The sequence below is a fragment of the Cajanus cajan genome, chromosome 2 (assembly GCF_000230855.2).
Source record: "Cajanus cajan strain Asha chromosome 2, NIPB_CcT2T_4, whole genome shotgun sequence".
Lineage (NCBI taxonomy): Eukaryota > Viridiplantae > Streptophyta > Magnoliopsida > Fabales > Fabaceae > Cajanus > Cajanus cajan.
In genome coordinates, this window is record NC_138518.1 from 12,858,573 (window position 1) to 12,881,806 (window position 23,234).

The following is a 23,234-nucleotide window of genomic DNA, read 5'->3' on the forward strand; positions in this document are numbered from 1 at the left end:
AAGTGTTAACGAAACCTTGATTCATACCTGATGAGCTGCAATAGTGTGCGAATGAGTAACAAAGAGTTCACCCTTCTGCAAAAGACAAAAAAACGATTCAGTAACAAAGGAGAGGGAGAGGGTTTACAGAGAAAAAAATGAAAAGTGATGAAGAGTGAATGTGCGCGGTGTGTCTCGCACTCTCTTATTCAATTTCGCGTCCTTTTTTTACGTCGGACCTGGTAGGGTCTGACAACATACATCCGACGTAGATTTGACATTTTACGTCAGACCATACCAGGTCCGACATAAAAAAATTCGCGAAAATTACAAAAATGCCATCACGTCTTTTTTACGTCGGATTTTCGTATTTCCAACGTTAAAGAGGTGACGTAATATACTAATTTTTCACTAGTGTCAATATAGTCTTATAACTATTTTAATTTCAAGATATATTTAGGTTTCTTAATGTATGATATAAACAATACATAAAATTAAAAAAAATAAAAAGTATAATTAATGTTTCAATTTTTTTTCAAAGTCAGACCCTTTGCAGTTTATACAATTTTGCTTGATGTCTAGGGGATGAAAACCAAGATTAAAAGGTCCTAATGCACTACAAACGTGCCTTTCTTTTTTCACATCTTTCACCCATACGGTCAATCCCTTCAATTTTGTAAAAAGACAAGGAAAACTCAGTGTAAACCAACACAAAATATACTACCATGTTCAGATACAAAATTCCCCAAATTTCTCCTCAATAACACACAAAGATCAAGGTTGCGTTTCGATTAATCAATATTTAAGGTGGATATGAATTTGGCACCGATACAACATGGGTACTATCATCAGTATCTTTACTTAGAACACATTTGCACGTATATTTAGAATTACATCAATAGAAAAGTTACTCTTTATTATTTTTAAAGAAAGTGTTCATCTATGTTTTTATTCGGTTCTATAATCCCACACATACTTGATTTATCATGGTAAGTTTTCATTCATACCGATAACATATATATTTCGACCATAAAATATGAGCCCTAATCTTCCTATAATATTTTATTACATAAATCACTATGACAAAGCATAAGGGTCAAAATGAAAATATTAAAAAGAGAAAACAAAATTTCAAAGAGCAACCACTACTGTCATGTTTGGAAACGCGTTAGAAAGTAAAAAATCACGTCAATTCATCCTAAAACGTGAAAGTAATAACTATTCGCTTCTAAATAAACGTTGAAAAACCGCATAAAAAACATGCAATCAAACACACTATACAAAAGAAACTTGTTTGTGAAACATCAACTACAAATTACAGCTCTGAACTATCAGCCTCAAAATCATATCCACGTGAAAACCTTTATGCCAACTACTATTCTATCTACGAAGATGATGGAAGTATAGACCCCACCATTGTATGTGGAATTTAGACATTTCATTCTTGTTGGTTTGTCCTCTTCTTAAGCTTGTGTCCATATCACAACCAGCACTTTCCGGTGCAATGCCATTTTGCCTATCCATAATTCAATAATAGCTTTATCCTCATTCTTTCCTTCCCCCACTTTAGCTACACTTTTAGCCTTCATTAATTCACTATATATATTTTTTTTCTTATCATTTGTATATTAGACTAAAAACTAATAAATCTCACACGCAATAATGTTATTGATATTAATCCAAAAAAATTTCATATATGATAGGTATCCAATACAATATTTTTTATTAAATAAATTATCTCTACAATATATGAGTATAAAAAGTTTAACAAATACACTAAATATCATTTTTAGTTAACTAGTTTGTTTAGAGGTATTTAATTCATAGAATTTCTTTGTCCATTTGACTAAAATAATTCATCTAAATTGAATTTTTTAAATGGGAATAAGTCAAATTTGCATGCTGTTATATATTGGAGCATGCATTAATACATAACACTATTTTTCGTTTTAGTCCCCTACTTAAAATAAAAATAAATTAATTAATAAATGAAAACTCAATTTTAATTTCTACATTATTTTTTCTTCTAAATTTTAGTCTTTATACTTTCGAAATATATATTTTTTTTTTATCATTTTTGTCTCCATTTGAAAATAAAATATTTTAAAACAGTTATTATTTTTTTATAATTAAATGATAGGGACGGGCTAATTTGTAAAGCATTTTCCATGTAAGGATTAAACTAGGAAAGATCGAGTGTCGGAGATAGCGACTACACTTGTAGTATAAGCTTTGACATGTATGAAAATTATATTCGACAATAAGAGAATAGGATAAAAATAATACCAATAACATTATCTGTTATTTATTTTATATTTGTATAAAGTATTAAAAATAAATTAGTTTGAGTTTAAATAGTATTCAAATTTAATCTTTAACAAAAATAATATTTAATCTAACTTAACTTATCTTTTAGTCGAATAAAATTAGTTTAAAGAGTCTTAGAGTACTAATAGGAAAGTAAAAAGAAAATAATAACTAAATTAGTCATTTTATTAGCTAGTTGAAATTTGAAACCTAGGACAACAGAAGAGTGAGGCAATCAGTTAAAAAAATAAAATTTAAATAACTTTTTTAAAATATTTATGCAAAACTATAATACGTATATTATTTTTCTAACCTATCATTTATAAAATTAGAAAAGAAAAAAAAATTACAAAGCTAAAAAAAAAATATTTTTTTATACCTATAGTATCTATAATCCCCTTGTATTTTTTAGGTGAAATTAGAGTATCTTTTCTTAAAGATTAATTTCACGAAACTGAAATTATGTAAGAGGTTCATCGATATTTTGAACATATAATTTCCATAATTCGCTATTACTACATAATTTGTTCTTTTTAAGTGTCTTAAGTTTTTTCTTGGAACCAATAAATATATTAAATTATTAAATTTTCTTAATTCTATAAAAATAGTTATGAAATTTCTTATCGCATCTTTATTTTTACTCTACTGAATGCATAGAAATTTTTCATTTTCACTTTTAGATAACCATGTAAATTAATTACAAATTAAGTAAAAAAAAGTATAGTTGACAAAAAAATAATCTTATCATAAATTTTGAAAACAATAAATAAATAGAAAATTAAACTTCTGAAAAATCAACGCTTAAAATAAAAGGAGTATTTTGTAGACTTAGCAAAGGAAAAATATGGTAAAAACGAAATTTAAGTTCATAACATCAAGCTAGCACAGTATGATGGAAATTATGATTGGTGCAATGTAGGCCCATTAGCTCATTGATACTCTTGTGATTAGATTAGTGATTAGTCATATAGCCAAGTTCATTTTACCCAAGAAAATGGTCAAAAAATGGGTGATACTTTTGCATCTTCATCTTCAATTTATGGATGTAACTAACCTTACCTAGGACACTCTAACCCATGATGGATTGATGGCTACTTGGATCAACATTTTCGGTGTATTAATTAATTTGTTAGTCAAAGAAATTAAGGTGGTGCATCTCATAAAGAATGGTAGTAATCTTGATTATTCAATCCTATGTGTTAACATTGAATTAACAACGGAGTCGGATTGCAATGTATTCAAAGCTACTTTTACCTAGTCTTACTATAATCAATGTTACATATCTTTGCTATGTTTTCAATTAAAGCATTTCGCACAATCTTTTAGCAACTTGTGGGATACAAAAGCCTCTAACATGTGTGATCGTGTGTTATAAGAATGAATATGAAAGACAAGTGTTGAAGAAACGTTACATAACGTGAAATGTGAAAATTGTGTCTAGAATTTGAATGACTTCACGGCGAAGTGAAGCCAAGGGCTAGGGCAGAGTTGTTGGAAGTCTTGTGAGATTCAAAGATGAACCACAATCATTTCAAGAGAAATTACCCACTTTGAGATGACTCATATCAAAAGTGTTCAAGTGCTTAATGATTTCTAAAGGAATTAGTTGACACACTTTGTGGAACAAGTTCAAAAACTCATCAGCAATGACTACAAAAGTTTTCATTTGCTTTGCATAAGGCCAAGTTTTAACTTAAGACCAAACCCTTCCTTTTAAGATGCGGGTGTTCAAGGAGACAAGTTGAAATGAGTTTAATTATATTTATTTGCTATGAAATTTTAATAGCTTGAGTGTGTGAATACAAATTCAACCTGAAAACTATTACAAAATCTTTGATTAAGAGACCATCAACACAAGAAGATAAAAAAGAAAAAAAAATTCAATAATAATAAGAAAATAAGAATTTATTAACAATAAGTATTGACACAAAACAACAAAATCAGAGCCTAAAGGATATCATCCAAAAATAGTAAAAGCAGTTTACTTTTCAAAATATGTAATTATTAAGTTTTCTTTCCCAAAAGTAGCAAGAAATCTAGTCCTTTTTTTTCCTCTTGTATAAATACCTCTTTCCCTTGATAAATAAGGTATCATTTAGAATCCTACACATAAGTATTAGCTTAAGAGAACCTTTGTACTACAAATCTCCTTGTAAACTTTGAATTATCAATAAAGCTTCAAAGTTTTCTATAAGTTTCTTTGCATTTACATATCAATGTTTTTTTAATCCATAACAAATGATATTTGAGACAATATCAAGTCAATTCGATTTATTGGCACCATATATTAGTCTTAAGTCATATATAATTAAAATATTAAATCATAAAATTAAATAAATACATACCAACAATTAAAGTATTTAACTATATATATATATATATGATAAATGATATTAATATAAATATTATATCATGTTAGTGAAAATAATATATATTGTTAATATTTATGTTAGTGAAATTTCACTAATCAAATTCAAGTTACAATTAGTGAAAACTAGAAGACTTAACCAAATGTATTAACTCTGGTACTTGATATCTACACACTATATATAGTAGAGAGAGATAATAACAAATCTCTCATGATTATTTGTGTGGTTATTAAAAATTAAGGATAATTATTAAAAGTAAAATAAAAATAAAATAAAAGCAGACAAGTGGAAGTATTTTCAATAGTATAAGTATAAATATATTTTGTGTTTACAAATTTATAATACAAAGGAGAAGAATTCATTTACTCTAAAAATAAATTTAAAATAATTTATAATTTTTATTAAATTTTAATATTAAACTAAAAAATTTAATATATATTTTATATAAATTTAAATTAATACATAATATATTTATCTAAATATATTAATTTGAATTGACGTAATGAAGTAGACAATCAATGTATCCGTTAAATTCATATGATTTATGGATTTTTTTAAAAGGAAACAATTTTGTTTTTTTTACATATATAATCTCTCGTTGTTGGAGAGAAGACATTTAATGTATATTACTTGTCAGATCATGTTAGGTAAAATCTATCAATAGCCAGGATGAGAGAAGGAAATAGGAAGAAAAATAATAATTTCAACTATTAACACGTGTCCAGTTAGAATATTATTTTAATATATAGTATGGTCCCAGGTATGATGAACAGATAATAAAAAGGTTGGTAATTTGTATAAAGTAATTTCACATATGAAAATTTGTACGAAAAGTTCTCAAAGATAAAGTTTAATAATGTTAAAAACTTGATTGTGACAGATTAATTATTAGTGGAAAAAGAATTACCGAAGAGAATATTGCTAGTTGAACTAATCATTAAGATTGACATATATTTATGTAATAGTTTGACATAACTAAACTGATCGACCAGTGTTAATAAAAAAATAAATAAAAATAAAGAATAGTATAAAAATAATTACTCAAAAAGGTAACAAAGTTAAACCTAATTTATTAGAACGAGTTGTTTCCAATTATTTTTGCATTATTATCACTATAATAATTATCATTATTATTTAATTCAATCATAAATATTTGTGGCTAAAATTCAAGGTTCTGCTTGATTGGTTGTGATCAAATAGTTATACAGAAACTGATGTCTTAACCACCAAGGTTTGGACAATGTTTTGGGGTGTCATTGATGATGGAACCCTACAAGAACCCCACCAAGATAAAAGTTAGTTCAAATGGTACTGCCAGAAATGATTGTCATATAGAATTGATAAGATACTCCAATACGAAACTTAATCTAAACTGTCATGAAAATGATTTAATCTAAGAAATTAATTTTGATAAAATTTACCAAACAATGTCTATATATTTAGAAAGTTACTAAAGGTATATCTTACGACATTTTGCATAGAGAGATCACTACACCATTTCTTTGTCAACATTTTTCTTTATGTAAATGATTAAATCACATTATATTTAGCATAAAAATAGTGTTCATTGTCGGTGTAAATTTTTACAAAATTAATCAAAAATCATTGTTAATTATATATAAGAGTCACTAAACTTATCCTACCTAATGATTTGTGACTAAATAATAAAATAAAACTGTTTTAGAGTATCTTTAATGAAAATTACTTATTGATTATTTAATAATAAAATATTATTTTAGAATGTCATATGTGATTTTAAGTTGTATAAAATTAAAGAGATTTGCTTATAAAAGCAACTCTTTGGATTTGTTTAGCATACTTCTTGTACATGAAAAAGAAAATGAGATATTAAAGAGAAAGAAAAAAATAATATTTGTGAGTTAGAAACTTGCATTGGAAAAAAATATTAAATAAATTACTTAAATTGAAGTGACATATATAAATTTATTTTAAAAAATAAAATAATTACCTATTAAAAGAGCATTAAAAACGTTGTTACACTATCGTGCATAAACTATTTTTTTTATTTATAAAATAGTCCAATAAAATAATGCAATCACAAAATAATTAGTATGACGGTAAAGTCATTAATTTTTTAATATTTCTCTTAAAAATCACAACTATCATGATTTCTTATTGGTGGTCTTTAATAATACAAACTTTTATACCGACATTGTTTAATTAGAAATTAAACTATTCAGTATATCTATATAATCATGATTATAATTTATTGGTATGGATTAAATGTCAATTTTTTTTTATTATTATGCGTGTACGGCATTAAAGATACTTCAATAATTACATAATGCCATCTTTAATATCAAGAATGGATACATAGGAGATATTATGAAATGAAAATTGGACTTACAGATAGGGCGTTTTTGGATGATATGATGCAACAATCACTAAAAAAGATGTGGATTTGCTAAAAGTCATTGCTTTGTTGGCTTTTATATGTTTCACTCTCATCACCTTTATTTTATTCCCATACCCACCACTTCCATCCAAAAAATGCCAACTTTGGTTAACATTCTCACGAACCCACCATTTTGGTCTCTTTTTTTTTCTAAAACAATTGAACCACACTCACACAGGTCTTGCTATTATCTATTGTCATATTTTCATTCACTTTTATGCAAAAAAAAAACATCTGTTGGAAAACCTCAACAATTTGTCGGCAATATTCTTCCCCCTTGAACCACCACTTTGTTCCAAACTCTACAAATATAGTTCTCATGTGCCTTTAGCTGTGTCAACAATGATAGAGTCACAACTATGGAGATACAAAGGAACACAAATTATTCCTTCTTATCACTATTTTGTATAAACATTCACTTTAATCCCAAATTTGGAAGAGATTATCATAATAGTTCCTGCAATTAAAAAATTGTAAAAGAAAAAAAAAAGGGGTTCTTCTTCAAAGTGAGAATTGATAATCACATTAGTCCAAAACTCAAAAAAGAAATATTATATATTCAAAAATTAAAATGATAGGAAGTAATTAAATTTAAAAACTTATTTGACAAATTCTCAATTTTAATGATTAAATATGATAATATCTTCCAATTTTAGAAAATAAAGTGAGTGTTTACTTCTCCAGTTTGATAAAAAAAAAATTACATAAAGACCATCACATCGTAGATGGGCATGTTAGAACCATGTTCAATGTGATTATTAGGATATTTTTTATATATATGCCCTCAATGTTACACACTAATAATTAGTTTTGGATGTAGCATTCATCATTGGATAATAATATGTAATACAAGGTGCCAGAGCCAATAGTATATATAATAATATAATAATATTCTATAATATAAACTCATCAAATTTAGAGAATAACTATGTTAAGAGTAGGGACTGAAAATTAAGAAGGAATAAAAGAGACACGACTGATATTTCAGTACTGATTTTTGCTCCTGTCTTTCAATCCAGAACCAATCTCAGCTTTCCTCTCTTTTCTTTTGTATTGGGATGAAACTAGATTGCTTTTTCTATGATCAACATCGTCTACAAAATGCATTGAGAGTTCTTAAACTTTACTATTCATGCTTCAGAAGGAGGCTGGTTTACCAACCAGCATGAGATCTACCTGATTACTTCAGCCACACATGCTTACTTACATAAAAAAAATAGTAGTAATAGTAATAAACTAATAACTAATAAGTAAATTTTTTTTTTATCAGTTTTAGTTTCTTCCTTTTGTCTTTGGTTCTCTCACTTCCCCAAAGAAACTGACAAATCACAGTAAACAATTAATGCACTAGGGACCAATATTCTTGGATTCCCTTTGGGTGGTTTCTAACACCTATTGTATTTTATTTTTCACTTTGTAGTTTTTGACATGTTTTATTAATCAGACTTGGTTGTTTATGAATTGGCTAGCAACCTCAAAGGTTCGTTGTTCTTGCACTTGCATATTAAAAGATGTGCATAAGGAGCATTGTTTATGCAAATCTAGAAGCAGAACAGAAGCCAGAGTGTTATATGACTCAATGGTTTAGAAAAGAAGCAATTGCCCCCTTTTTACAACTATAACATTGAAGATGAGCATAGAAAAAAATAAAAGTGAAAATAAGACTTTATTTTTGCTTTGTTCTTTATTCCCCTTTATCTATGTAAAGTCAAAATATCATTAATGAATAATTACACCTTAACAAGACTTGGACATATGAGCTAATGAAGATGATTTGGCTATAATAAGGCAGACCTTGAGAAACTTTAGTTTAAAACTTGAAAGGTTTATCCTAACCAAACATTAGAATAAAGTTCATATTTATATGACACATTCAGCAAAGCTTTTGATTCAGAACATAGCTCAGCAATTAAAATGAAGTTTCGGGCCTATGAGATTCTCAATGGGAAGTACACAACAAGAAACACTGCCAAAAGTATTTTCCTGGTACCCTTCACTCTTCTTCTCATTATGATCCCTCTTACTCTTATGAGAAACTCTCATGAATCAGCTCCTGAGATATCTTCTGTCAGTGTGAGACGTTTGAACAACACAGAAATAAAGCAATGTAACATCTTCTCTGGAAGGTGGATCCATAGTCTGGAAGAACCTTACTACAACAATGAAACATGCCATTGGATAATAGACCAACAAAACTGCATGAAGTTTGGGAGGCCTGATAGAGAGTACCTGCATTGGAGGTGGAAACCCGATGAATGTGACCTTCCACTCTTCAGTGCAACTCAATTCTTAAATCTTGTGAGAGGAAAGAAGATGGCATTTGTTGGGGACTCAGTGGGGAGAAACCAGATGCAGTCTTTGTTGTGCCTCTTAAGTCATGTAAGTAATCAATTCATACCTTCTTTTTCTGGCTTTTCCGAGAGAATAGAATCTAAAAAAATTGTACCATGTGACACCATCCTTGCATTATACCACTCAATCTACCCCATTGTCTAAATTCTTCATTAATCAGTCACTAGTATTTCTGATAGAAAATTTTGTTAAGGAGATGTTTTGCATGATTATGTTCAAGATTTTAAATTGTGGTCACGGTTGCATTTTTGTTGCAATTCTTGATGTTGCTCGAAATTACAGAATATTGCGGCCACAATTGTGTTAAATTGTGGCCATGTTCACAGTTTCGTTGCAATTCCTGATATTGCAGGAAATTGTGGATCATTGTGGTCACAATTGAGTAAAGTTGTGGCTGTGGTCATAGTTTCATTATGATTCTTGATATTGTAACAAATTGTAGACTATTACAGCTACAATTGTGTTAAATTGTGGTCATGGTCACAGTTCTGTTACAATTCTTGATGTTGCAGGAAATTATAGACTATTGTGGCCATAATTGTGTTAAATTGTGAGCACGTTCCCAATTTCGTTGCAATTCTTGATGTTATAAAAAATCGTAGATTATTATAGCCACAATTGTGTTGGCAGAGACCCCAAAATTCTTGACATTACAGTTAAAATTAAAACCTTTTTATGTTAAAAAGTTCTACTCATATGAAGATAGCAATCCTAATCACATTCTTATGTGGTTGGTTTACTCTTTCAGGTGTCTGAACCTGAGGATGTTTCTCACAAATATTCTTCAGATGTCATATACTTCAAACGCTATTTCTACCATGATTACAATTTCACCCTTGGAAACCTATGGTCTCCATATTTTGTTAGATCAAGTGATGCTGACCCCAAAGGCCACAGCTTCAACAGCATCATGAAACTCTATCTAGATGAGGCAGACGAAGCATGGACAAGCCAGGTAGAAAACTTTGACATTGTCATAATCTCAACAGGACAATGGTTCTTTAGGCCTCTATTGTTCTATGAAGAGGGTCAACTAGTTGGATGCAACAAGTGTGAAATGGAGAATGTGGAGGAACTTTCATACTACTATGGATACAAAAAGGCCTTCAGGACTGCATTTAGGACTCTCAATAGCCTTGAAGGGTACAAGGGTGTCACATTTTTGAGGACATTCTCACCAGCACACTTTGAGGGTGGGGATTGGAACAAGGGAGGGAAGTGTGTGAGGACTAGGCCATTCACTAGGGATGAAATGAGGCTTGATGGGTACATTCTAGAGATGTATATGACACAAGTGAAGGAATTTAGGGAAGCACAAAGGGAAGCCACTAAGAGGGGTCTGAAGTTTTTGATGATGAACACAACTGAGATTATGCTGATGAGGCCTGATGGACACCCTAATAACTATGGACACACCAAGGACAAAAATGTTACACTCAATGACTGTGTTCACTGGTGCTTGCCGGGGCCAGTTGACACATGGAATGAGTTTTTGCTCTATATGTTGGATGTGGAAAGAGAGGCATATTATACTCCAAAGCCAGAGAGAATTTTTTGAAAAACTTAATTTAGGAAATGTTTTGATAAACTTCTTCCAAATTACTTTTGTGAGAAAAAAAACAAAATAAGAACCTATTTAAATATAAGTTAAAAGTATTTTTGAAAAATTTTCCTACTGAAAAAGCTTTTTTACTTTTAGTAGAAAAATTTTAAAAAAATTTCTAAACTTATATTTAAACATGTTCTAAGAAGAAAAATGAAATAATTTTTTTTATAAATTAAAACTAATTTATGCATAAATTGAAAATAAATTTTTGGAAAAATTATATTAGAGTTTTTAATGCATAAATTAATTTTAATTTATAAAGAAAATTATTTTATTTTTTTCGTATTTTTTAAAAAATATTTATTGAGAAGTTTATCTCTAGGGATTATCCCATGTTAACCATGTGAAAAGAAATTGTTTATTGTTAAGGTTTTTGGGTTTGCAGACGCAAAGTATACTGTAATTTTGTAGACTGTACTTGCACTAAGGACTCACTGAATGTATGTATCTGCTCTAGATAATTAAATATAGAATGTATATTCAAAGGTATTTGTGGAAACAATTATTTTTTATTAGCTGGCACGCATTATGAGTCTTAAGTTGGCCAATATTCGCAACTCTGTAAACAAGAAGAAAGGCTTTCCTAGCAGCCGTCGCGAGTTAGGATCTTCTCTATTTTCTTTTTTCTTCAATTTTTTTATTATTAAAAATTTTAAAATATAAAATAATTTGTCTTAGAGAATATATCAACTTCATAAATTTTATTTTATTAAATTTTTAAAAATGAAAAAAAAAATAAAGAGGATTCATTTTGGTCACGGTCAAGTGAGAGAAAATTTATTATGAGAGATGAGAAGGTTAAAATATAACCCTTAGATTAATTTTCTCTCACTTGATTAAACTCCAAATTTTCTCTCACTTGATTAAACTCCAAATTTTCTCTCACTTGATTAATTTAAGGGTTATATTTTAACTCTCTCATCTCTCATAATAAATTTCCCCTCACTTGATATGCTCCATATATATATATATATATATATATATATATATGGAGGTATCAATTTATTTTAGGAATAAATATATCAAGACTTATTTCGTTTAATAACATATGTTCTACATCAAATTTCATTGTTAAAATGATTTTATGATTATCTGTTAATTTGAATTAATGAAATAAAATATCAAATAATTTTTAAATTTTTTAAAAATTCACAGACTTGATCTATGCATTAAGAATTATAAATTCAACAATTAAATTATTGAAATTTGATATAAAACATGAATTATTGACAAAATATTATCCCTTTTGAACTTAAACTTATAATTTTACTTTTAATTATCACTTAAAAAAATCTCTCAATTATTAAAATATATATATTTTATTAATTATTATTTTTTTCTCCTATTTTATCCATGCATTTCTCCGACTATTTTGTTGAGCGACTAATGTCTTGACACACCTCCACATTCTTCATTTAAAGAGAAGCATGTCGATGGTGCTGAAGAATTTGGAAGATGGAGAATGAGCCCAACATGAACAGACTCTGAAAAATGACACAAGTGAGAGGAATGAGAAGAGAAAAAGTGAGAATGAATGAAATTAGAGGGAAAAATGAGTTTAATTTTTTAAATAATAAATAATAAATAATTATAATATTATTAAAATAAAAGTTAACTGGTTATTTAGTTCAAAATTAAAGTTTTAGTATTGCTTGCGATTATATTTCAATTAAAATTAAGATGAGAGTACGTTAATAATTTTATATATATATATATATATTAATTAAAAAGTTTGTTATTTATTTAAAAAATTATTAAAAAAGATTATTTTAATTTTTCTTTGAATTCAAAATAAAAATGACATTAGAATGAATATTTCAAATGAATTTCATAAAAATAAAAATAGTACAATTTGTAAACAATAATTTAAAGAAAGTGAAAATGATAAATTATACATTATTTAAAGATTAATATATTTTGTTTTCATTAAAAATATTTTATTTTTGATTATTTTATGTATAAATTAAATAATTTTGTTTTCTTATACTCATAGCATATTTTAACAAGTTTTAAAATATGAAATCAAATTAAATCTTTTACATCAGTTCTAATAATAGTATTGACTTATTTTAATTTAATTTTTAGTAAGTATTAATTTAATATTAGTAGGATTGACTTATTTTCTAAATTAAAAATATTAAAAGGAACACTAACAAAAAAAATTAATGTCTTATTAGAAAATTAAAATATATTAAAAAGATTACATCCATATAATATTTATGGAATAATTAGAATATTTGCAATCATTATCATTGCAAAAAAAAAATTCTTAAAATTACTTTTTTTTTATATTCAATTGATATAAATTATATATCATTAAGTGAGATTTTAAAATTATTTGATTATTAAAATTTAATTAAATTTTTTTGATTCAATAAGGAGTTTTCTGACTTGGTAACGTTGAAGGTGAAATGAGAGACATTGGGTGTGATTACTAAAGGAGGTTTCTAACTTTGTGACATTAGATGTAAGATTAGTGGTGCCGAACGTGATCAAGTCAGTGGCTCTCTGCCTAAACGATGTTGAGTGCAGATTTTATGGCATCGAGTGGAGATCAAGCAAAGACTCTCTTCTTAGATGAAGTTAGGCATAGGTTTAACTACTCCTAGAGTAATTGACATAAGGGTTTTCTATATCATCCGCGTCGGGCGTAGGTGGATTGGCATCGGGTGTAAGCAAGCTAGAGGAATGAGGTCAAACGTTGGGAGAATGACATCGGGTGTGAGTTACTGAATGAAAATTATTGTTTATTTGACTAAGTTTTAGAAATATGTTAAGTTCATTCATAATTCACATGATTTATGATGTTGTATAATGATGTTAAAGTTGCTTAAGTTGTAAGTTGCTTATGAATGAAAGTTGACTAAGTTGTAAGTTGTTAGTTGATTAAAGATGTTAAGTTATATAGACATGTGGTGATGAGATGCATGTTAAAGTTGGGATTCATAAAAACTAGAGGAGAGTAAAGTTATTTTAGAAACTCAAATATCCCTTTTTGTGAATATATGTTGTGGTGCTCTAAGAGCCTAAAGAAGAAAACCCTTTAGTGAGAAAGTTGTTTTCTAAATGGGAAGTTGTTTTTAAGTTGTCTCCGCTAGATTTTATGTGAAACAATATGGGGGTCAGATTGAGTCATATTGAATATAAAGTAACCAATGTAGAATCGTATGAGTTTAGGTCGAGTCATGCGTGTTATAAGTGACCAAATTGAGTAAAATATGAAGTTGAGAGGTACAATCCTTAATTGATTACCGGAAATGTGCGTAGTATTTGGAGGGTAATCGACAGATCAATTTCACATGAGGCTTAGATATGCATGCTAAGGTCGTGGTAGACTTACACTCAAGTTGTTTTATCTTGACAATAGTACTAGACTTTCATAACTCGAGTGACGAAATCTAAGAAATCAATTTAAGTTATTAAACATGGGCTTGAGTGGTTTGAAGTTGTATCTACTTAACTTGGATGAGATAGGTCAAATGTAGTGACTCGGTATGAACAAGGTAATTAAACTGTTCACCTTAATTGTAGAGGATCTCCATAAGTTGATATGTGTAACGAAACATTAGTTGTTTAAGTTGTGATTAAAGTTGTTTATATTGAGAATATTATTCATGTTGTAAGTTATATTTGATGTTACAAGTTGAGGTTATGGTTTAAGTTTAAAACCTGTTGTTTTAAGTTGAATTTAATTGATGAATTTGTTACTTTCTTAATGTTATTATGTTGATTTTTTTTTCACAAGTTTACCTTTTTTTTTTCCTTGTTGGAATACAATGATCATTCTTGGTATGGAAGTAAGACATAATTAGCTTAGATGATTTGACTTCATGATAGACCGTCATGTTGGAGATGACCTATTTTAGAAATACTACTCTGATGTAGTATTTTTGAACAGAGATACTTGATTAGCATTAAGATTATTTTGTATACAATATTGTATATTTCATGTATATTGTATATATGTATAAAGATTATATGTAACCCCATAATGAGTTTTATGTTTTTCAATTATATTAGCAGAAACTATTTTATGTTTTATGTACCCTATACAAATATTTGTTGCATGAATATCTAGTTGTTGTATGAGAATCTCAGTGAAGCGTATTATTCTATGTTTTTTACTGCATAATAACTATACTATATTAAGTATAATGATCTGTCAGGTCATTACACTGTCCATTTTGGTCATTCCCACACACAAAAATACCCTTAAAAAAATTGATGACTTGATGTTTTAGGTATTTGTTTAGTTACTTTATTTTTATTTTCTTGAACAAAAATCACACACAATAAGGATTAAACTTTGAAGATGCCTGAACTCAGAAAAAAAAAAAACTATAAATTTAGATGATTCGATATCTCTTATTTATATTAAAAAAAATGTTTCAATAAACGTTTGAAAAACGTTTATTATCTCAAATAAAGTCACAAGTTTGATAATTTAGTCCAAAGTGTACGTTACCCTACAAATCCCGGTATTCTACTAAAATAAATATAAGAAATCATGAGTACTCTTTCGCAAGAAACCATCTCACTACAAATTATCCCTCACACTTGGTTTCCTTTATTGCACATGGATCGAGTGTGTATTATCACACTTTTAGCCTATTTCACGTCCAAAAACGTATTGTAAAAGTTATTCCTTAATGCTTCTTCACACAACGAATACACATCAAAAGCAAATAAATGGGAAACCAAACACGTTGTGACGTGCTTCGACACTTCACAAGATCATCTTTAAACACCTTCAAAAACTTTCCATCACTTTCATCTAAAGCCAAATGTGGACTTTTCAAAAGTAAAAAATAATAATTCTAATGACATGCTATTCACAATGCATTGGAACTAAAAATTCAATGCTTTAATCCGTCTTTGCCAACACATAACTAGTTTTGTACATAATGTGTTAGATTAAAAATTAAAATTTATACAACGTGCTCAATACAATATTTGTCATTGTGATCGAGAGATTTGGCAAATTGTATGTTCAACGAAATCCACATTCCAATACTAGTAGCAATCACCTCAATTACTCGATGAAGGGCACAAATTCAAGAATATGAATGGAATTAAATTTCCTGCATGATAAAATGACTTTGAAATAGTAAAATCCATGTCCTACATGTTTAATTGATCTATAAGAAAAAACTACATTTTATTGATTAAATTAACTTTGCTTATTTAATTTCAGTTAGCTTTATCTACGTATTGAATTATTTTACTTTAATTTTTCATTTAATCGTTAGCCTAGATAACTAAAACTAGAGTTGACCCGATATATTATTAGGCTTAAAACAAATTTTAAAATGAGGTCTTTTTAAAAATAATTGATGAAAAAAATAATATTTTAGAGACAAATCTTAAAAATAATAATTATATTTATGTATTTCTTAAAGATAAATATTTTCAAATAAATTTTTAAAAATGTAAAATGTTATTTTTAAATTATAAAATCTTTAAAAGTAATTATAAAAATATTAATATAATTGTTTTTAAAGTGAAGCCCAAGACGAGGATTTTATTGGCTCAGTCCTTGGTCAGCCCCGACTAAAACCATATTAATTCGGCAATTACACAATCTTTGCGGAAAAAGTGTTCATTTTATCATCATTTTATTAGTTACTTGTGTGTAGGAGCAACCCCACTTTGAGGGAGAATTAGTATTACACTCAAAAGGTGCAGAAAAACCTCGAAACAGGACCAAACAAGGGAATGCCCCTTAGGACTTCGTAGAGGCATTATCTTATCTTGATAACGTTATTCTTCGTCTGGTTTAGAGGAAAAAAACATTAGTGGACAGCTTTTTTTTTTTTTTTTTTTTTAATTTAATTTAGGAGAAAACAGAAGAAAATAATTTTAAAAAAAATCAATTTCTCTCATTTGTTTTCCTTAATTAAACAGAAATGTCATTATTTAAATCCAAACATATTATAAAAAAACTAACAAATCCTTGATCTGAATAATATTGGACTTGAATCTAATAAGATCTCAAATTTAAATATTGTGAAAGAAAATTAAGAGAAGAGATTAACTAAAGGTGGTCAACAAGATTTTTTAACAAAAATTAGTGACTAACAAAGCTGGTAGATATTTTATACCCGTTTCATAATGACCCAAAAAACAAAAATTACTAGATTACTAGATCTCTTCCCATGGAACAAATTAGCACATGATATGTAGCGGGCATTTGAAAACAGGTTGCCAAAAGGGAAAAAAAAAAAAAAAAAAAAAAAAAAAAAAAAAAAAAAAAAAAAAAAAAAGGAGTCAATTTTATTTGAAAACGTGATAAATAACGCTTCTTCGATAACATGGAAAATCACAATCCCAGAAACATGCAGATGCTGATGAGCAATTTCATCGTGCCAAAATAACAATATTAACTTGAGCATGTGAGGCTAACCATACATGGGTCTGTTCTGTTCTATTCTTGGGCTCATGACTAATATACGAGACAGAACCATGACATAAACTTGATGAGATGTTTATACTAACAATTAAAATATACACCTTGCGGTCAATTTTTTATTTTATTTTATTTTTATGAATCTATAAATTTAAGGATAAAATACTTTATCTATGAATGGTTTCTCAAAAATACTAGAATTGTAACGAGAGTCGGTTATAAGTTTTCAGGTTGTAGAGGAAGAATATGAAATGATTTGCAGTTTCAAGGAACCCAAATCTGCAAAAATCATTGGATATCAACCGGTAAAAAAAATATTTTAAAAGGAAAAGGATAACATGATCTATTTCATTGCTTAGCTTCAAGAAATCAATTAGAATAATCTTGGTCAGATTTTAGCCACTCAGTAACAATCACGTGAAGCTGAACTAGTTCTTTTTGGAAAGGCATTCTGATAACAATAAAATCTAGTTTACTGTAGCTACTATATCATATGTTCTTTATATTCAGCACGTATTTGGCTAAGAAAATTGCCTTTTCTAGTACTCATCTCTCCTTCAACTGTTACTGTACGCACAGATCCTACATTTAGATCAAACTTCAAAGCATGCATGAAAAAAATTGACATCTTTACAGGCTTCTGTATATATGTGCAAGGAATATTTAATGAATACAAACAAATACAGGTTTGATCATGCAGAGTGAAAATTAACATGTCATCTTAATGTGTCAATGCTTGTCAAAAAGATATCCTGATAAATACCAATATATGTAAGGCTAAAATATAGAGCACAAATGCCGACCTGAGTAGCATAAGCCTCTGCTGGCTTTCAGTTCTGGCAGCAGAATGATAAGGAAGCCTCTGTTGGCCCTCATAATCTGACAAACCATGTAACTTATCAGAGGAGCCTTTACTGAAACGATTCCTCGCGGTATTCACCTCTGTATTGCTGCTTTCCATTCGCCGCCATAGCCCATTCAATCTTTCCAGCTCCATCTCTTTCAGATGAATTTCACCAAGTAAGCCCTCAGCTTGTGCCTGAAAGAAAGGGAGCAAGACAGTTTGTTAAACTCTTTCACATGCAAATAATCAATCAAACAGTTACTAACTCGCTATTATCAAAAAAACAAAAATTCTTGTGTGATGGAGAGAATAAAGGTATGATCTGATAAACTTCTCCCAAAACACTTATAAGAGAAGAAAATAGAAGTTAAAATGAAATAAACTTTTTCATAAGCTAAAATTAGCTTATACATAAATTAAAATAAGTTTGTGGAGAAGTTAATATTAGAGAGCTTCTATAAATTAGCTCATGCACGAGTGACTTTTAGCTTATAGAGAAGTTAATTTCATTTTTCCTTTATATTTTCTTTCCCTACAGGTGCTTTTGGAATGTTTATCCAAAAACATCTTAATACCGTTTTGTAAACACAAACAGTATCCTATATGTTTAACATATACACTATGAAGTACAAGAAGAACCTGTTTAAGTGCTAGTTGCTCAATTAGACCATGTAGCTGTTTATCCAATGTCTTCTCTCGTTGCCCTGCAGAACAAGAATGCCTTAAAGCCAAAACAATACGTGAATTCATGCAAGATGATGCTTCTTTAACTGTACATAATTACTGGCAGAATTAACACAACAATAAAAAGAATAACATTTAGGTCCTGATAAGCAACATGGATTAGCATGAAATAATATCCAATGTTATTCAGAGATGGAAAGCATTTAAAGTCTCCCCAACTAGGTTCTTTCTTTTATCTTTGTGATAAAAGAGATCATTTAAAAAGAATAATACAAACAAGAGCATCAGGGATCTTCCTCAAGTTGCAACAAAAACAACAGAGGCAAGAAAATGAAAATACATCAAATAAAACGAAACAACCTAGTCCCTTGAAATGTCCAGTACATAAACACTCAAATCCAATTAGATTTTTGTATCATTTTGAAAATTATTGGTACGCCATCAGAAATGCAGATGCAGGACACTCCCATATTTGTAAAAATTTGTAACGAATGTACTAAAAGTTCTCTGCACTCATTTTCCAATGCACAAAATAAATGCTCGAAGAATATCCACCATTCGAGAAATAACCTAATCCAGTCATATGGTGAGATTTTTATGGCATCATGGTACAATGCATACATAATTATAGCTTGCAACATTTTCTTACTAGAATTAAGTTTATGATAACTTGTCTCAATGTGATCAATTCAATTTGTCCAAATGCTACAAAACTTATGCACACAGAAAGTACAAAAAATATACCACCTAAAGCAAAAAGGCAAAAACGCATATAAACAAATTACAAGGAATTAAAATAATAATAAACAAAGAACATGATTCATGCCATCAGATTAAAAAATTATCATCTGAAATATGAAAATAAAACCATCATATAACAAGGAGAAAATGAAATAATCCAGGTATTAATAATTTTCACTTTTCCTTTCCAGTTCAAAGCACTGAAAACAGCATAACTAGTGAGATATCTGTGCAAGCATCGGTCCAGGTGATAAATGTCGAGTCCCACTTTCAAGGAAAATGGTTCTGTGATTTATACTCATATCTTTCCTTCCCACATGTAGATTTATGATAAGAATCCAGGGAGAACTACACCACAAAAGCCACCTATTGTAGTTGAAAAACCTAAGACATTATAAACCTCATGCTAAAATCACATACTTCCAATGTGGATCTTAAGTTCCATACCATATAATTGGATTCTAACAATTTATTCCTATTCTTAAAACTCCTTCACCCTAGAATAAGATATAATACCTGGGGAAGGCTGTTTAAGTGCATTTTCCTGCACTTGTGCCCATTTCTTCTCCAACTCTTGTACAACATTCTCCATTGAACCCTGAAATGAAACGAGGGTATTTAAATTGGTGAATTTAACTAAAATGCATCGACATTGTCACTGAATCATAAATTGCTAATATATGATAAGATTATTGACTTTCATAATAATTACTTTAAAATTCATATATAGATTATAGAATCATTTCTAATGATTGACAGTATAAAAATCTTTGCACTGACTCAAAGTATATGAAAATAAAACTCTTAATTTGGTAAGAGTACCAATATTAGAAAGTAGTTAAATCAGTCCTGAAATATATAGCATATATCATATTAGTCCTTGAACAATGGAAATAACAATTAGTATGACTGCCATTGTTGCTTCACTATTTACTCCACATATTTGCTCCTAGTCCCAACAGAAGAATCCAGGGAGAACTACACCACAAAAGCCGGCTATTGTAGTTGAAAAACCTAAGACATTATAAACCTCACACTAGAATCTCATACTTCCAATGTGGATCACTATTAAATAATAACATGTTACAGTTAAGCAAATAAAAGAGAACTACATGATTGACGAACCAGCTCTTTCTTTTTCTTTTCCAATTCATCTAGTATAGCCAATCTCGATGCTTCTGCATTTGCATCCAACCCAGCTTTAGAATTCGTCTTTATTTCTTCCTCCCATCCATCAGTTACCGTACTTTGCGGATTCATATTCTCCAGCTCAGCTTTCAGTTTCTTCTCAGTTTCATCCATCTCCTGTATCACAATAAATCCCCCCAAAAGAATAAATAAATCAATAGAACCAAACCCAACCTCACAATCACAAGCACAATCCTAACCTGCAACCTCGCCCTGAGTGAATCTGCCTCCTGCAATTTCTCCTTTATTTTATTCTCGCAATTTGATATTGCATTCTCAAATGCAGCATTCTCTTCTTTCAATGTCACCTCTCTAAGTTGGGCCTGCACCAAAAGTTATTATTAGTATTATTTGACTTCATTGCATTTTTAGTCTCCAAGTATCACAATTGTGTGAATTTGATCATCAATTTTTCTTCCATTTACATTTTACAACCAGATCCCCCTATTTTGATTTCTTCCAATATTTACCAGAATTACTGACGTGGTAGGGCAATGAGTACATATAATGAAGAGACTAAAAAAATATAATGAACTACAGTTTTTACTGTACCAACTTAATAGCCATGTAAACAATTTTTACGATAAGTTAATTTTTTATGACAGCAATGAACAATAAAAGGAAGAAAAATGCTTGCAAAGACTTTGTAGCACATTCTTTTGAACACATCTTAATATTAACCAAAAATTCATTAAAATTTACAACATTTTTGGGTTCATGAGTCTCCTAATTTTGTAGTTTTCAAAAAAGAGTAAATAGTCACTTTTGGTCCCTGAAAGTGGTGACCAATGTCACATTAGTATAAGCAAATGCCAAATAAATACTTAGAATGTCAAATAATTACCTAAATCTTACTACTTATTCTCATTTGAATCTCTGAATATATATCAATATAATGATTTTCGTTACTTGCTTTTTCTGAGTTTTGTACTAACTTGATAGTCAATTTGCATTTTCAAAAACTGATTAATTTCTTTATTTCAGGATTAATATCATAGGGCCTTCCAATTTCAAGGAACAAAATAATGGCCATTTACTCTTTCAAAAAAATTTATGAGTATAACACCTCTTTGGATAAACTTGAAGCATTTCTAGGAGATAAAATTAGGAAGAAAAAAAAATATAAACATTAATTTCCGGATAAACTAATTTGTAGGAGGTCTTTTCTATTAGTTTCTCCAAAAACTTATTTTTAAGTTATGCATTAACTAGTTTTAGTGTGTGTTTGAATATGCATCGATATAATTGATGTTAAATCAACGTGAATTTGCATAATTGATTTTGAGTAAACCTGAGTCAAAAGTAACATGAGTTTTGATTAGATGAAAAGGGATATGAACTCGATTTTCAAATTGAATGTTGTTTCAAAACCCATTATCTAAATTGATTTTGAGTGTATAATTATAAATCTAGGCAAATAAATCCGCTTTTCACATCACGAAATCAATTCTGCTAATAATATGCAACAAACTAGATTCTAGTCATCTTGGACAGAATGGAATTTGATTCAAACCAAACATACCCTAGTTAACGAAAAAATTCATTTCAATTTTCCTTCCTATTATTTTTTTCCTCCTAAAATTGGTTGTAGGCAGAAGCTATATCTTGGAAAAGGCATGCGGTTCCATTTTGAATGCATGAGATAGTGAATGTGAGAAAGAGGACCTGTTGGCGCGTGGCGGAGTGGGAGTTCAACTGGAGGGCGAGGGCGGCGTTGGAAGCGAGGGAGTGGGCGTGGAGGTGAGGGAGGCTCTGGGAGATGTCGGGGGGAGGCAATCGGAGGCGTAGATCGTGGATCAAACGGCGGAGAGAGGCCGCCTTCTGATCCAGTTCGATCACGTACTTCTGCTGATCTTCCGAGAACAGGATTGGGATCATGGAATCGTCCTCCGCTTCCTTCCCTCCGCCACCGCCTACCGCCCATGCCAGTAACCCAGCCATGCTTTACTCAACACTCTCTCTCTCTCTCTCACTCGTCTTCCATTTCTTCCGTTTTCTGCTCCTTCAATTCGGATTTCGGAATCGGGGTGCTTCTTCCGTTGCTCGGAATTTCAAGCCTAAATTAAATTCATTTTCCAAACACACATTATTTTTAAATATGTTTTTTTTATTATACCTAAAATAATTTAGTTTTCATTTTAATCTTGTAATTTTATTTTCATATTTTAAAAAAAATTAAACTAAACAGTACTTTTTATTTCTTTTATTCTTATTGATTTATAATTTCGATCCTTCTAATTTTTATTTAATTATTAAATTTTAACAATTATTCATATTTATTTAATTGACATCACATTTAATAACATAATATTTAGAAATAAAAAAAAATTAAAAAAGTGCAA

At 29.2% G+C, this 23,234-nt stretch overlaps 2 protein-coding genes across 2 annotated transcripts; one reads left to right on the plus strand and one right to left on the minus strand.

Moving 5' to 3' along the window:
* The first annotated feature begins 8,035 nt into the window (after positions 1 to 8,035).
* LOC109789277 (protein trichome birefringence-like 19) lies at positions 8,036 to 11,551 on the plus strand. The gene is made up of 2 exons (XM_020348192.3): positions 8,036 to 9,450; positions 10,172 to 11,551. Exons 1-2 carry the CDS (start codon positions 8,986 to 8,988, stop codon positions 10,979 to 10,981), a joined length of 1,275 nt encoding a protein of 424 aa, XP_020203781.2. The 5' UTR covers positions 8,036 to 8,985; the 3' UTR covers positions 10,982 to 11,551.
* A 6,492-nt stretch (positions 11,552 to 18,043) lies between these two features.
* LOC109789282 (golgin family A protein) lies at positions 18,044 to 22,954 on the minus strand. Its single transcript, XM_020348195.3, has 6 exons — positions 22,558 to 22,954; positions 21,093 to 21,215; positions 20,830 to 21,009; positions 20,221 to 20,302; positions 18,919 to 18,983; positions 18,044 to 18,474 (listed from the first exon to the last, which is right to left on the minus strand). Exons 1-6 carry the CDS (start codon positions 22,831 to 22,833, stop codon positions 18,175 to 18,177), a joined length of 1,026 nt encoding a protein of 341 aa, XP_020203784.2. The 5' UTR covers positions 22,834 to 22,954; the 3' UTR covers positions 18,044 to 18,174.
* Between the last annotated feature and the right edge of the window lie 280 nt (positions 22,955 to 23,234).

What these genes read in the sequence shown, in the direction of transcription:
- LOC109789277 (XM_020348192.3), top strand. Translation starts at nt 8,986, where the DNA reads ATGAAGTTTCGGGCCTATGAGATTCTCAATGGGAAGTACACAACAAGA. An exon ending in TGTTGTGCCTCTTAAGTCAT is followed by an intron (nt 9,451 to 10,171) that starts GTAAGTAATCAA and finishes TTACTCTTTCAG; the next exon opens with GTGTCTGAACCTGAGGATGT.
- LOC109789282 (XM_020348195.3), bottom strand. Translation starts at nt 22,833, where the DNA reads ATGGCTGGGTTACTGGCATGGGCGGTAGGCGGTGGCGGAGGGAAGGAA. An exon ending in CACTCAGGGCGAGGTTGCAG is followed by an intron (nt 21,010 to 21,092) that starts GTTAGGATTGTG and finishes ATTGTGATACAG; the next exon opens with GAGATGGATGAAACTGAGAA. An exon ending in ACTTAAACAGCCTTCCCCAG is followed by an intron (nt 18,984 to 20,220) that starts GTATTATATCTT and finishes CTTGTTCTGCAG; the next exon opens with GGCAACGAGAGAAGACATTG.